This window comes from Quercus robur, chromosome 9 (assembly GCF_932294415.1).
Source record: "Quercus robur chromosome 9, dhQueRobu3.1, whole genome shotgun sequence".
NCBI lineage: Eukaryota > Viridiplantae > Streptophyta > Magnoliopsida > Fagales > Fagaceae > Quercus > Quercus robur.
The window spans coordinates 44,587,875-44,605,190 of NC_065542.1; the positions used below are offsets into that span (position 1 = coordinate 44,587,875).

General features: G+C 37.2%; 1 protein-coding gene across 1 annotated transcript; it reads right to left on the reverse strand.

Moving 5' to 3' along the window:
* Nucleotides 1-3,809: 3,809 nt before the first annotated feature.
* On the reverse strand, nt 3,810-6,798 carry LOC126698600 (serine/threonine-protein phosphatase 7 long form homolog). Its single transcript, XM_050395944.1, has 6 exons — nt 6,688-6,798; nt 5,802-6,564; nt 5,615-5,705; nt 5,045-5,443; nt 4,022-4,776; nt 3,810-3,920 (listed from the first exon to the last, which is right to left on the reverse strand). The coding sequence occupies exons 2-5, from the start codon at nt 6,071-6,073 to the stop codon at nt 4,711-4,713; spliced, it is 828 nt and encodes a 275-aa protein (XP_050251901.1). The 5' UTR covers nt 6,074-6,564; nt 6,688-6,798; the 3' UTR covers nt 3,810-3,920; nt 4,022-4,710.
* Between the last annotated feature and the right edge of the window lie 10,518 nt (nt 6,799-17,316).

Below are 17,316 nucleotides of genomic sequence, written 5' to 3' on the forward strand. Positions count from 1 at the left end.
TGGAAGTTTCAAAAGTTTCGGTTTTATATATATATATATATATATATATATATAGATTTGTTATTATTATTATTATTATTATTATTTTAATGATGTGCTGACGTGGAAAATTGTGAAAGCTTCAAAATTTTCGGTTTTATATATATATATATATATATATAATCAAATCAAATCAAATCAAATAAAAAAACAGCTCTAACAAGTAACAACTACAATAAAGGGAAAATTACGAAATTCCCAAACAAAGTTTCTAAGATGCAACCCCACATCAGAATTTTCACATCAAACATCATAAACTACGGACACCTTAGCATCCACAACCGGTTTTGCTATCCCATCTTATTTTACCATTCCAAAAAGCTACTTTATTAATTATGCCATACCATTTTACAATACTCCCAACATCCCAAAACTCTATTTTCCTCTTCTACTCATTAAAATAATATATCTTTGTAATAAAATATATTTTTTCCTTTTTTGTTTTTTCTCAATTTTCTCCCCCGCGTCCCTTCCAGAATCCTCCATTACTTTACTTTTCACCTTCTTCCAGCCTCCTCCTCCAATCCATCATCCATATCAACCCAACTCCTTCACACAACTCCTCCATCATCCATATCAACCCAGATCGACGAAACAGAAAAGGAAAAAAAAAAAAAAACCATCACGCCTATAACAACGCCACAGCCACCACAACGCTGATCACATATACCAGCAAACCCAGAAAAAAAAAAAAAAAAACAAAACAAAAAACCATTAACACCCACGCCGATCACAACGCCACAGCCACCACAACGCCATAGCCACCACAGCTCCACCGATCTCGCCACCCACCAATCTCTGCCACGCCACAGCCACCACAATGCCGATCACATACCAGCAAACCCAGAAAAAAAAAAAAAAAAAAAAAAAAAAAAAAAAAAAAAAAAAAAAAAAAAAAGCCCATTAACACCCACGCCGATCACGCCACAGCCACCACAACGCCATAGCCACCACAGCTCCACCGATCTCGCCACCCACCAATCTCCGCCATGCCACAACCACCACAACGTCGATCACATATACTAGCAAACCCAGAAGAAAAAAAAAAAAAAAAAAAAAAAAAAAAAAAAAAAAAAAAAAAACCATTAACACCCACGCCCACTGAACCACCGTCATCAAAACCCACGATCTCCACCGTTGTCAAAACCCACACCTCCAAAGAAACCCACCAGCCTAGCCTCGTCGAAATCACTATCGGAGCCATAGGAGCTCCAATTCAAACCCATCGGAGCCACGCCGACCCATCCGATTTCACCATTGAGGAAGCCACGGGGTCTTGGGTCTGAAGAGAGCAGAGAGTAGATGAGAAAGAGAGAAGGAAGAGAGAGAAAAGAATAGAAATAATGAGAGAGGAGAGAGAAATTCCCGGTTAAAAATAAGGAGAGAGGATTAAAAAATTAATTTTTTTTATACCATTCAGCTACAGTACCATCTTACATTTAAGATGGTACTGTAGCTGTATGCCAAAAAAAATTTAACATTTCCCATATGGCTTTCCAATTGCTGAGCACATTTTGGGTTTAAATGCCAAATGTACCTTACATTTGGCATTTGGCCCTCCAGCTGCGGATGCTCTACAAGCTAAAGAGAATATCACCTACAAAACACTGAAAGAGTCCATATATATATATATATATATATATATATATATATTGCAAGAATCTAAACTCCAAATAGATATTACAAAACCCTTAAGTCACTCACTTCATCTGGTGGAAGCGGAAACAACTGATGATACTCTTCACTCTTCAATGACGTTGGAGACTGTAATAGAAAAGTAGAAGAGCTAAATAATGTTAGAAAATAACATTCAAAACATATCTCCTTATCAACAAAACTGAACTGTGTCCCTCATTTGTTACATATTTCATATTCCCATCTATGAGCTATGTTCTGTATCTGTGACATGTTAAGCATTGCAAAGTGTGTTTGGGTTAATCAATTTACCCTAACACATGCTTCGCATTTATACTAACAACTTTAGTACATTATTACACATTTACCTCTTAACCTAAGAAGCATGGACACAAACACAGCACAAGACATAGTGACATAACAATTCTGAAAAAAATAGCACAAGACACAACAGTAACATAGCAATTAATTAATTAATATTTTGTGTATTTTACATTTTTAAACAAGTTTAATGTTAGGCTTTTGTTAATGAGTGTTGTAAGAGCAAAACCTTTTTTTTTAGGAAGGGCTTGAAACTTCGACGTTGTGGTTAATAGCCACATACTCTAAGCTCTAAGAGCAAAAGTTAAGGTGCATTCAGCTTGTTTTACTACAAAAAGCCTTATTCCCAAATTTTGGGATTGGCTAAAAATCCTCAACAGATTAGTTAGCATCAGCCACATGTATTTTTTTTGTTCACAGCTTGTTTGACAGAGAGAAAATTTGATAAGCCCGGTCTTCAAAAAGAAAATAATTCAAAGCCTCTTCCGGAAGCCACTGACTCTCAAACCATCCAAAGCAACCAAAAAGAAAATGAAAGAAGAAGAAGAAGGCAGAACATATGAAGGCAACTAATGGCAAGAATGCTGATGCGATGAGAGCAGCAGTGAAGGTCTAAGACCACTGCCAATGGGCTGAGACCAGTGCTGGCCACGTCAAAAATCCCACTCTCTTTTCCTTTTTCTTTTTCTTTTTTAAAAAATTGATTTCATCTCTGTGTTGCAATTATGTCTGAAACATGTCTTGATTGTGTCCAAAAAGAATCTTTGGACACCACATCAACACATAAGCAACCGTCTCTAAGGCATGTCTATATCAAACATGGACACGCTAAGCTTTTTAAATTGTTCGTGCTTCCTTACTCTTAACATGTAAATACTACTCATAACACAATCACTCAAACTAGGACATACATATCATATAATCCCAGCTGGCCATATAGTAAATCCAATCAAATCTTGCATAAGGGTTTAGTAAACGTATCTGCATATTGAGCTCCTATAGAAACATATGGCATGACAATCACTCTATTTTCCACTTTTTCCTAACAACATGGATTGTTTTGTAATTTACAAATATAAAGCAACACCAAAACAGCAGTATAACAAGTTATAAAAAGTCACCTTTTTATCGTTGAAGAAGTTGGCATCAAATAACTCAAATGTACATCTAAGGGATGCAACGTCATTACTTTTTTCCGGACACTCACCATTCTTCTTACTGTCCTGATCAAACAACACAAGATTAATCTATAACAGAATGTGGTAGACAAGCAGCTTACCTGTACTTTGCCTTATAGTTTAATAGGCGTTTCTTGAATGTGAAACTATCCAAATGTACCTCAACTTTCTGATGGAACATTTTCCAGATTTTTTTTATAGGTTCTCACCTCTTTTATTTAAGTTAGGGTGCAAAAACAAATGGAGTTTAGCACCACAGTAAGTACTTAAAGCATTGGTGATTTCCAGTTTAGCATAGACTGACATAGAGTGACTACAAAGCATTGACATAGAGTGACACCACTAAACAAGATAGTTAACAAACCTCTTTTTCAAGGTTCACGAATTTTGCGATTTTTAACCCTCGTGTAATGTTTGGGCGGGGGAGGAGGCTGCGGTGCACCATCCTTAGGCTCATCATCGTGTTGCAAAAAGGATGAATTTATAAAAGAGCCACTACTAAAGGATGAATTTATAAAAGAGCCATTACTGAAGCATAAAGATTGATTAATCTCTAATCTTACAAAGGGCAGCTCCATCCATCAATTAAAAGAATGCAGTAATGCATATTGAGAAGTCGATATTATGGTCCAATTCCATGACTTTAGCACTTACTCAAGGTTCACCAATTTTGTGTTTTTTAGCCCTCGTGTAATGTTTGCGCGAGGGAGGAGGCTGCGGGGCATTATCCTTGGGCTCATCATCGTGCTGCTAATTCCATTAGATACATGCAATCAATATTCGGTATAATGATAAGAATAAAGTGAACTAGAAAATATATTATTACGTTCTAATTAATGTTATCATACCATAGAGCTGCCTCGGTGTCTTATTTTGTGTCCACCTGTCCCACAAGTGGGTGCTCTTCTAGTGCGTTGCGGTCTACCTCGTGGGGGTGAGGGCTGATGGGGGGATGCTCGTCCGGTACATCAATATGTGGCTGTAGAGTGTCAATCCCAACCGGAGGTCCTAGAGGGTCAGATAAGGATGCAGTAGGTGGGTAATGATGCTCTATGTAGAGGCCAGGAGTGGGTGCAGTAGAGCTGGTGGGTGGGTATGAGGGTGTCTTGGGGAGTATAGGAGGGGTCAAATTTTGATCAATACTGACATCAAAATTGGGCTGCAAAGGTGGGCTGGGTGAAGGGACCTCGGGTTAAGGAGATGCATCTGGGATGGGTGGAGGGACCTCAGGCTGAGGAGATGCGTGTGGGATGGGTGGAGGCATCTCAGGACTAGTTATAACCCAAGGGGTTGTTGCACGCCGACCACGGCCCCTGACTACACTTGTGCTTGGGCTTGCTGTAGCAGGCCGACCACGACCCCTAGCTGCGCTTCTGCTTGGGCTTGCAGTAGCACGCTGACTACGGGTCGGTGTACTTACGGGTGCTGCGCTTGTGCTTGGGGTTGCAGTAGCTGCTAGTTCAATCTCATGCCTATTGTTTGCCTGCCCATTTGCTGCAGGACCACCACCAAGGCCAGCCACAATATTTAGGACACGTCAGACATGGTTGTGAGCTTGGCTGCCTTTAGGAAGCATCTCCAACAGCACTAAATGGCTTTGAATCTGAAACGGAGAAAGAACCAGTACAATCAGATTTGAGACATTTATGTATCAATTAATGAATGGATAATATAATACTTATTAATCTACTCAAATACTCAACTCAAAACTAACAGTTCTATTAGAATACTATATGTATCAGAAACTCTTAAATTAGATGTCAGTCAAATCAAACCAGATTTGCTGAAAAATTCATAGAAATTGATTCTACGTTCATACATGTACTCAAGTAAAATGAAGTAGGCAATAAAATGTAATTAGAACACATTACCATTATATCTAATTTAGCGCTTTTGCGGTCGACATACTTTCGAGTGACCGGACGGTACCATAGGTAATAAGCATGATTACGGGGCATCTCACCAATCTGAGGAGGTGCATGACAAACTTGTTGTCGTCTCATTTCCCATGAAATGATATACGGTCCATGCTCCTCCCTCCAATTCTTTTCCACCTTCCCATGTAAGTCTATTTTATGCAATCTATCATCGTAGACAACATCGTCAGGCCGCTCTTGCGCCCAGCCAAACTGTCGAAGGACACGGTCCGGGTGGTGTCTCTCTACTATGCAAAAACACACAAGTGGCACCCTTGCTGTCCACGTATCCCTCCCTGCAACGCAGAACTCAGGAAGGTGGCCGAAGTCTGCCTCGTATGGCTGCCACACAATCTACAATAGAAACAAAAAACAATTATCATAACATCTTAAAATGTGAAACAAGGGAGAATACATAGATAAAGGGAAAAACAAAAATTATAACAAAAGATATGTTAAAGGATGAAGCAATCATATTCTTAAGGAAAATTATCATAACCAAACAAAAATTTTGAATATTATTACTTGGTCTGGTTGCATTGTAACTAATTGCTCACGATAATGGATCAAGGCCGTGTTGGATGGCCTACTCTTCGAGCTTGGCACCCGCACCCATCTACAATTACGAGCGAATAACATAAGAACGATTATACAATTTAGTTACTAAGAAGAGTACATTGCATAACACACTAAATATTAGGAAAAGACTTACTTAAATGCAAGTGGAGCATATGGCCATGGGCCATAATCACATCCAGGTGGGGGCTCTATCCTCAGGCACAAGAATGGCAACCTTGCCCTTGCCCAATATTGGACCAAGGTGCACGCCCCACCAATCTGTGATGCCCCTTTCTCGCTTGCCCGACACAACTCTCTGTACAACCAGGCCAGGCAACCACTACCCCAACTATACTGTGGCGTATCACAAAGGTTGCGCATGAAGTCCAAGAACATTAGATGCACCCGATCTCCTGACTTGTCCATGAAAAGTTTATCCCCTACTAGCGCAAAATATAGCACCGGGCATACTGGTGTATCTACATCTCCATTGCGTCATGAGGCAGTGGTGCTGCAATGGCCTCAACAAGTCAGCTGATGAGAATTCTTTGCCCCACCAAAGTTTTATTGTCATTCGGCGGAGTAAAACCAAGCAAGTCCCTACACAGTTGACTCCAATCCCCATCCACCACAACAGTCGGCCCAACCAAAACCTCACCGTCTATAGGAAGTCCGAAAATTACCACCACATCTTGTAGGGTGATTGACATCTCACCATGTGGAAGATGAAACGTATGAGTCTCCGGCCGCCATCGCTCAACTAGGGCCGATATTAGGCAATGATCTATCTCTCTAGAAGGGGCTCTAAACAATCCTTCCATCCTTAGCAATTTGATAATGTCAATCACTCGATCATCTTGCATCTGAACGTTTGCCATCTCCTTAGTGTGACCACGACACGTAAGTGGGCCCGAGTCCTACAAAATTGATAAAAATTATAGCGGTTGTTAGAACTAGAAATACAACTTTGAAAGAACTTGCTAACTAAAAGTCAAAGACAACGTAAAAATTAAAGCGGTTGTTAGAACTAGAAATTTCACCTCGCCATTCCAAATGGCCTCTGATCGATGATATGGTTGTCGCATCAACAATGACCTCTGAAGCGGACCGAGGTGTAAGATCTCTAGCTCCTCATCGATCCGAGGCTCCATACTACAAAGAGTGCTACTGTGAGATATTAATAGTGTAGGGGCAAAGGAGTGCTATTCTACATGCAAGGAAAATCTATACTGAAGAGTAGCTTATTGGCATTATTTAAAAAAGGATGCTAAAACAATGATGAGTTAATAAGACAACTTTGTTTACAGAAAACTCAAAAACAATGATGAGTAATTATGTAAAAATGCTTGAGAAGCATTAATAAACACAATGTGCTTCTTCATATAGTAGTTCATTTTGTTGTTCTAAAAACACATGGAAAGATTGTCAAATTAAGTAGAATGTAATAGAAGGTTTAACTTCTTCACTATAAAGATCACTACTAGAAACACCTGTCCATAGAATCTTCAGCCATAATGTTGAGTGGGATTAGCTACAGTAGAGATGTTTTCTAGTAATGGCGGAAGAATTGAGCACATTTGACAAATCAAACTGCTTCAGACTAGTAAAAACTGTTAAAGGATCCTTTAATTTTTCTAGTTTCATAGGATGGCAGAGGATAGCACCAAAATGCAGTACCAAATTGATAGAAAGAATGAGTTTACGACTTGGAAAGATGGGCAAGGCTAAGTCTCTTAGAGCAGGCTGGGGTTGTTTCAACTCTTCAAGAGACAAAATCTTGGAAAATGCCTCTTAGTTATGCTTTCTTGTTGATTATAAAAGATGACTATACTATTTTATTGATAAGTAATTATAACAGATGACTACAATATGCACTACCTTGTCTATTTATAGTTACACAAGGATGCATGCCATTGGCTAACTGCAATGCTTTAAATAAATATATATATATATATATATAAGTAATAAAGATTTATGTACTGTATGTGGGACCTACACAATGTGAGTGTGATAGTGAATGGTCTTACTAGAGTACCAATGTAGAACAAGGCAATTGATTCTTCAATTTTTCATTTTATTTAATTAAACACAAGCTTGACCAAGTTGAGATTTAATTGGTTTGGTCAAAGTAAACCTGGAGTGGGAATATGGATTATATTTTAGTAGTAGGAGGCTACTGGTTAATAAGGGCTAAGGAATGGCATCATTAATATTGCAGTGATATCGTACTGATAATTGCTATTTGATAAAACCTATATCACTACGTTTTAATACTAATTAGTTGCTAACAAATACTATTAGATTTTCTTTTGAGTAATCTCATTAATTCATTGGATATTTTATATTTCACATATCAAATGATTCATCCAGTCAAACAAATGTGGTTTCAGTCAATGTGCCCATTAATTTAAAATAAAAAGCAAGTCCACCTTTTAAGGATTCAATTCATACATAAATGACCTGCTACTGTAAAATAGAATTTTCTTCAAAAAATGTAAGCTTGCAACCTACCCCAATTAAGCAAACTACTATAGCTTCTATTTCTAGAAGTTATCACGGTATGTTTTATTCCTAATCATTGTTAGTACTATTAAAAGAAAATTACTATTTGAGAGAGGTTTGTGTTCTTATATTGAATTATTTTTAGTAATAAATTATAAATTAGGACAATATTTATCTAATCACCCATGTAAAACCCTTTTTTTTTTTTTTCATATTTGCTTCCCATGTTGGGAAGATTAAAAGTATGAACCCAGATGGAAAATAATAATTTGACCACTTTTTTTTTTTTCTTAATTTCAACTACTCCATTCTACCAAACATGGGGAAAAAATCAATCTTTCATTTTTTGTTTACTGAGCTTGAGCCATCTCATTGGAGACCATTTGTCAACATTTGAGACTTCATAGCAGAACTATCATCATATGATTCCAGAATTACTATTTTATTAGCACCAAGTAGGGTTAAGTGGTTAACCAGATTTAGTTTGTTGCAAGTCTTTTTGTTCTTGGTTCTTAGCCCCCATAAAAAAGAGTGGGGTTATAAGTGCTTAACCAGCATAGCTATAGTGAGTTGAAAATCTCTTTGTGTGAATTATGATAAGAAAGACATAATTGTTAATCTATGCCAAACTATAAGAAACTCAAAGCGTAAAAGCTAAAGCGAGACACAAGAACAAAGTCATCCCCACAAAATCAAAAGGTTAGTGGAAGATTCATAGTCCACCCCCAAAAGCTTTAGTATTCTTCAATCTTTAATCTTCACACCATTCACTACCTAGTTTATTTATTAAATAAACTATAGTGAGATAATTGTAATAAAATAATTATATATATATATTTGGATGGATGATTGGATCAGATGGTTTCAAAAAACTATTAACCTCAAACTCAACGCAACCCAAAATTTTTTTTTTTTTTTTTTTCAAACCCAATCTATCAATCTATGGAAACCAAACAATGACTCATTCCTTATTCCCATGGCTGAACCAAATGTGGCACAACCCCAAAACCATGTCCACACTCAAATACAGATGTTCTGGTGTAAGTTTTCATTTTTTTCAAATGAATATTCTCTCAATTATTACTTCACAACTCATACACTGTTCATAGAAGCATTTCATCAAACCCATAATTTGAATTACAAACCCACAAACGAAAATACATACAGAAAATTAAAACAAACCCAAAACAAATCAGTGAAAATACCATGAAACAAGATACACAAACAAATCAAACAAAACCCACAAACAAATCAAATGAAACCCAAACAAACTAGATTAAATATCAATGTAATCCAGATATTAACAATTTTTACACTATCCAACAATTCGAATGCTCAATTAGTTAAAAAAAATTAATTTTCCAAACAACCAAACAGAATAATATACATGCATTCACTGAAATGACATGAACCACCAAAACCCAGAAAGATCCGAAATTGAAAAACGAAATAGGTAACATCATGAAATTCCAAAACCTAAGATTGGAGTTGGAGAAAGAGAGAGTACCTTCGGCGGATGGTGGGTCAATGGGAGCAGTACTGAGTTTGAGTGGCTGACTGTCAATGGGAGCAGCACTGAGTTTGAGTGGCTAAGTGTCAATGGGAGCAACACCTTCGGCACGGTGAGTTTGAGAGAGCGAAGTGTCTGAGAGTGAGTTGATTTTGAAATTTTCACAGTAAGGGGATGAGTTTGAGAGAGCGGAGTGTCTGAGATTGAGAGATGTTGAAAGGGTCTGAGAATATAGATTGTTTTAAGTGGTAACTGAAACTCGGTTTTAGAAGAAAAAAACGTTAAACAGAAACCGAGTTTATAAAACTCGATTTTGGAAAGCGAGTTTTATAAACTCGCTATCCAAGTGGAAAACTTTGGCCACGTCATCATATGAAAAACCACAAAAACGAGTCTTAAAAGCTCGATTTTTAATTGGATCTCGAGTTTTAGAAACTCGAGATGCTAGTATTATATATTCTTTCGTAACCGGGCAACTAACGAAATTCTTAGCATATTACAGTTATTTAGAAAGGGTGTTCTTGAATAAGGTGGCCAATATGCTCCCCGTAGCTTTATCATTAACTGTTTGAATAACTACCAGAGCATCAGATTCAACAATAATCCGAGGCAGCTGAAGCTCTTGAGCAAAAAGGACACCTTGCTCCAAAGCAAAAACTTCTGAAAGCTCTACAGAAAAATAAGACTGAAGCAGCAAGCACAGAGCAGCCACTACTTGACCATTGAAGTCTCTAATAACAACACCCACACAAGAAGAACCTTCTTGTTCTGAAAAAGCACCATCAACATTTACTTTAAAAACTCCAGGAGGGGGTGGGCTCCATCTAGAAGAGGTAGGCCTTACTAAGCCAAAATCCCAACTAGTAGAGCATGTAAATTCTTCCACAGCATTTCTTGCTCTATGCCAAACTTGGAGAGGAGAAAGACCACCCTCCTTATGCACTATACTATTTCTGTTAGACCATATGGCCCAAGCCGTGGCAAAGAAGAGCTCCAAATCTTGAAGAGTTAAGTGAGAGAGGATAGATAGAGTCGAGTCTAGGAAGGAATTTTTAAATCCTTGGGTGTGAAGAGGATTTTCAAGCCAAAAGTCCCAAACCAAGGATGAGAAATCACATGTAAAAAGAGCATGATCAACAAATTCAGCATCATTTCCACAAACAGGGCAGGCCATATTTTGAGAAATCCCTCTTCTAAAAATGGCTTCCATCGTAGGGAGACCATTGACACAAGCTCTCCAAGCAAACACCATTTTTGTTGGCAAGTGGAGATGCCAAAGCCGCTTCCACAAGGGCTTACAAGGATCCCCATTAGAACTTTCACCATGATCATTTGCCCTTACCATGATCATTTGCCCCCATTAGACCGTGAGCTACATGATAGGCATTTTTTACTGAGAATTCTCCATGCTTATTTCCAATCTAGATTATTTTGTCTTCTGGAAGGGTGCAGCTTAGAGGAATCTTCAAGATTGTTTTTGCTTCGAATGGGAGAAAGGTTGCCCTAACCAAATCCACATTCTACCATTTTGTCATTGGGTTTATGAGAGATGAGACCATTGGGAATTGGGGAATAACATTTGGGGGGGAGGGGGGGGGGGGAAATGACCTTGTAGGTGGACGGGGTTGGCAGCCATTTGTCATCCCATATGTGAATTAGTTTCCCGTTGCCCACTCTCCAACGAGTTCTCTCTCTAATAATGTCAAGGCTGCTATGTATGCTTCTCTAGGAGTATGATGGGGAGTTACCAAGCTTAGCATTTAAAATATCTCCAGAAGGGAAATATCTTGATTTAAGAATCCTAGCCACAAGAGAGCTTGGGTTTTGCAGAATTCGCCATAACTACTTAGCAAGCATTGCTTTGTTAAAAGCTTGTAGATTCTTGAACCCCATTCCACCGCTTACTTTCTGTTTACACATTGTTTTCCAGCTCACCCAACACATCTTTGCTTCTTGTTGCCTTTGGCCCCGTCAGAAACTTCTCATCATACTCTCAATTTCTTCACATAGGCTTTGGGGAAGAAGGAAGCACCCCATAGTGTATGTGGGAATTGCTTGAGCAACTGCTTTTATAAGGATTTCTTTACCCCCCATAGAGAGAAGTTTATCCTTCCACCTGGCTAACTTTTGTCCAATCCTCTCTTTGAGAATAGAGAAGATTTGTTTCTTCGATCTACCAATGAAGGATGGGAGGCCTAAGTATCTCGTGTGTCTAGAATCCTGCATAGGGCCAAGAGTAGCAAAATTCTCATCCTTGACTTCTTGAGATGTATTGGGGCTAAAGAAAATGGAGGATTTCTCGATATTAATTTTCTGACCCGAGGCTTCCTCATAGTTCTGGAGGATTTGCTTCAATACTCGACATTCCTCAGCACTAGCTTTGCAGAAGAGAATGCTATCATCCGCAAATAACGAGTGACTCTTGGGCAGCCCCTACATATAGAAATGCCTGTCCAACTATGGTTTCGGGCTGCCTCGTGATAAGAGCAGAAAGCCCTTTAGTACAAATAAGGAAGAGAGTTGGGGAGAGAGGATCCCCTTGCCTAAGCCCACGGGAAGGAGTAATGTTCCCACAAGTAGCACCATTTATTAAAACAGAAAAAGATACCGAGGTGATACACCTCATAACAAGATCCACCCACTTGGAACTGAAGCCTAATTTCTCCATAACTGCCTTAATAAAGCACCACTCAACTCTGTCAAACGCCTTACTCATATCAAGTTTGGCGGCCATGTAGCCTTCCTTGCCTGCATTTTTGTGGTTTAGAAAGTGCATTAACTCAAACGCCACAAGCACATTGTCAGTAATAAGCCTGTCAGAGGTGAAAGCATTTTGATTTTCAAAAATAATATGAGGAAGTAGGGCCTTAAATCTATTTGCAATGGTTTTTGATATGAGCTTGTAAACAACATTGCACAAGCTTATGGGCCGAAAATCAGCCATCTTTTTGGGATTATTAATCTTTGGGATGAGAGCAATATTGGTTCTATTAAGGCTAGCCATAGACATATTACCATTAAGAACATTCAAAACCATATTAGTAATGCTACAACCCACTATATTCCAGTATTTTTGATAAAAGATGGCAGACATACCGTCCAGGCCAGGTGCTTTTGTGGGATGCATCTGTTTGAGGACAGTGGCAACCTCTTCCCTGGTGAAGTTCTTGTTTAGACTTTCATTCATCTCTTCAGTCACCCTTGTAAAGTCTTAACTCCGTTTGATAGAATTGTTAAATAATTTAGGCGTAAATGTTCTTTTCATCTCTATATTTTGGGGTCATTTTTATTTTGGTCCTTACATTTTTATTTTATCACTTTTAGTTCCTAAATCAATTAGCGCATGTCATATCAGTTCTTGCCATCAGCCAACTAACAGAAAAAGCTGACGTAGCTGACGGCACTATTAAAATAATAATGAAAAAAATTATTTTGGCATTAAAAAATGCCACATCAGCATTTAAGTTAAAAATTAATTTTAACTAAATTAAAAAAAATTAAAAACAGAATTAAAAACAAAAAATAACATGAATTGAGATTTAAGAGTGCCTTGAACAAGAACAATAAGAACACAAATCCAGATTTAAGAACAATAAGAAAATTTTCCTTTATTTGACTTTTTTTTTTCCTTAGAAAACAAACACAAGATTAAGAAAGAACAAATTTAGATCTAAGAACACAAACCCATAAATTAAAATCCAAAAATTAAAAAATCTCAAAATTACCATTTTCTCAAACCTAGCAAAATCATCAAATCCCAAAGCACCAAAGTACCAAATCAATCCAAAAAATACAACACAACCAAACAAAAAAATCTCAAACTCAGGAAAACCCATCTCTGAACCCAACAAACCCACCTCACTCTCAAAAACCCAAACTAAAAACAACAAAAACAAAACATAAAAATCAAAATCAAAACGCTGACTCTAAAACACTATGAAGATTTTTCTGATTCTCTCATTAGCTTCAATCTTCTACTTTTCTCTAAGCAATTCCATTGAAGACGATGTGATGTGCTTGCAAGGCGTGAAGAACTCTCTCTCTGACCCGGCCAACAAATTGAGTTCATGGACCTTCACGAACTCGTCTGTCGCTTCAATCTACAAGCTCCAAGGAGTTATGTGCTGGAACGAGAAGAACCAGCTCATCAGCCTTCAGCTTCCAACGATGCAACTTTCCGGCGAGGTTCCGAAGAGTCTGAAGTATTGCCGAAGCCTTCAAACCCTATATCTGTCCAACAACTCCATCTCTGGTCCAATCCCTTCTCAAATCTGTAACTGGTTGCCATAGTCCAATCCCTTCGTGATCCCCTAGATCTAGGATTTGTTGACCCATTTTTGCTCTTTGATTTTCTGTAGTTCAGTTTCATAGATCTGGGGTTTGTGGACTCATTTTTGCTATTTGATTTTCTATAGGTTTGGATTGTGGTTTCTGTACTTTGGGTTTTTGATTTTCTCTAAGTTGACTTCTCGTTTTTGCTATGTTCTTCTCGGGTTTGTGTCAATCTTCATTTTCCTATGTTTGCTTTTGTTCATGCTCTTTGATTTGGTGATGTTCATGTTTTTTTTTTTTTCTCCTGTAGGTTTGATGTTCATGTTCTTTGATGTTCATGTTCTTTTATTCTGAGTTTGTTCTTTGATTCTGGATTTGATGTCATTGCTGGGTTTATTTCTTGATTTAAGAAGAACATTGAAGAACAAGTTCTTATGTTCTCATGTTCTTAGATCTCACTTCATGTAATTTTTTGTTTTTAATTTTTTTATTTAATTAAAATTAATTTAAATGTTGATGTGGTATTTTTTTATGCCAAAATAATTTTTCTTATTATTATTTTAATAGTGCCATCAGCTACGTCAGTTTTTTCTGTTAGTTAGCTGACGGCAAGGACTGATATGACACGTGTTAATTGGTTTAGGGACTAAAAGTGGTAAAATGAAAATGTAGGGACCAAAATAGAAATGACCCCAAAATGTAGGGACGAAAAGAGCATTTACGCCAATAATTTATTTTTAATTTTTAAATAATATTACATAAAAATGATAAAAATTTACACCAAATAACAACTTTATATATATATATATATATAGGTGTGTGTGTTAAACAAGAAGCATGGCCTCTTTCTCTTTCTCTAGAAATATCTAAAGTATATCTCAATTTCTCTCTCTCTCTCGAATTCTCTAGAGCTCAGTTTAAGTTCAGCCACACTTTTTCAAATTGTCTGGAAGATTTGAGAAAGTCATTATTTTATTGTCAATAAAAGAAAGAAGCTAAAAGCTAGTATAAATAGATGTAGTGATGGTTGAAGTGAAAAAAAAAAAAGTAATGTAGCAGGTGTGAGAGACTTGTGAAGTGAGTGTGTGTCATAGAAACATCAAGTGAGACGTTTGAAGTAGCGTGGGCAAAAATTGCCAAATAGTCTATTTCTGAGAAAAAATTAGGCGCGTGGCATGCGTTCAAAGTTATTTAGTAAGTTGGACTCTTTTTGAAAGTCGAGTTTGGCAAACTCGACTTTGAGCTGGAAAACGAACACTATAGTGGCATTTTTTTAGTGCCTATAGCAGCGTTTATATAAAATGCCACTATAGGGAACCTCTAGCGGCGTTTTTGACAAACGCCACTAAAAAAAATGTCACTATAGTGTTTGTTTTCTAGTCCAAAGTCAAGTTTGTCAAACTCGACTTTCAAAAAGAGTCCAACTTACTAAATAACTTTGAACGCATGTCACGCGCCTAATTTTTTCCCAAAAATAGCCATCAACCCCTTACTTTCTTTGCTTGCATTACTTCGGGCTTGTTGTGACCCATTCTCACTTTTCTACCTCACATACTGCTCATGGGTTTGCTACTTCTCTCTCTCTCTGGGCTCATTTAGGCCCGTTTGCTTCCTCAAGACCCATTTGTTTATTTTATGGGCCTATGATCCATTACTTATTCCTGCCACTTGGGCTTAATAGTTTTTTCTATCCACTTACTAACTCTTTTCTACCCATGTTGCTGGGCTTCTTCCTTCTACTAGGCTTCCCGAAATGAGCATCAACAATTCTTGACTATTCTTTTAAGATCTTAGCCAAAAAAAAAAAAAAAAAAGAGACTATTCTTTAAGAAATTATATCCAATCATAAAATTTTGGAATTAAAATTATGTTTGATTTGACTGAAATTAATTTCTGAAAAATATTTTTAGCGTTTACGAGTGTTTGGGGGCAATTGAAATTGTATAATTTCTAGTTGATTGTAAAACAAAGCCATTTCTAGTAGAAAATGATTCACACTTTCATTTATCGTAAAACATTTTTCGTCTCATCAAAAATTCAAAAATTCATCAACCAAACCTCCTTCCTCCACTAATGTCCCGTCTCTATTCGCAAACCACCTCAGCTGGCAGCCAATCATGCTTTTTTTTCTTTTTTTCTTTTTTTTTTTAAATCTAAAATTCTCCTTTTATATATATATATATATATAGGAGATGAGAAAATGCTGGAAAATAGTAGAAAAAATGTTTTCCATAGCTTTTTTAGAAACACAACTAAACACTTAAAAATATTTTTTGGCAGTATTTTTTGGAATGAAACTAAACACAAACCAAGTTTAATTGTTGTTATATTATATATACATGAGTTGTCGACTGCCGATTGTGCTGATACCAGTAGCGACGGTGGTTTGTGTTCAGAAAATTACCGACAACTTTCACATATTAAGCCAACATGAAAGTGAATGTATATCAATTAAAATTTGGATTAGAGAAAGAAACGTGTTTATTTTTTCCTGTCTCTCTCTCTCTCTTAAACGTCATGAGTTTGAAGAAGACAATGACTTTTCGGTCATGAAATATTTGGAGGGTAGGTTGGATATGTGTGTGCCAATCGTTGCTATCCATATTTCTTGTTAGTAAGAAGAGTAGGCTCCGCTCTACAAATGGCATAGTCTTGTCCATCCCAACCCAAAACATTCGTCTCCCATTCCCCATATTTTGAATTTTAAACCAAGTACGGTTTGAATGAAAGGTAAAACAACCAAGTTATTAATCAGATATGCATGCATCTCCATCCAAACAAGCTTCCTTATCAGCCACTATTTTTTTTTTTTTTCCAATTTCATATCCAAAGAAAAGTAGACGTTGAAAATTGAAATTCTAGTACCAGGCCCTTATAAGATGGTAGTGGTAGATACAACTAGAACCTCTCCCTCTCTCTCAATGTGAATGTAAAAAAAGATTTGCTAGTGTGGTCATTGTTCTCGCACCACTTATAATTGTGTTATGACATAGGCTGTGGGGTACCTGGGCATGCTTGTCACTGCTCAAATCTACAACTCGCTGATTTTTACAACTAGAACCTCAAGTTCTTCTATGCATTTATAGTAATTGTCCCCAAAAAACATCAAGCTGGAAAATATTCGCTTCATAGCTCACACATATGTACCCATAAACTGGGCCTTTTGGGTGTGTGTGCGCGTGTGAGTTGGAAAATATACATATTCCAAATGCAAATTTAAAATTTTTACATACTTTCCATATTATGAGAAAAGAAAAAGATAAGAAAGAAACCAGGAAAATATAAATAAGATTAAACAAAAAAAAAAAAAAAAATTTGAAAAAAGAGGGGCATCCGGAGGTACAATCCTTTATTAAAAGGAAGCTGCAAACGCTTTTGGGAATCA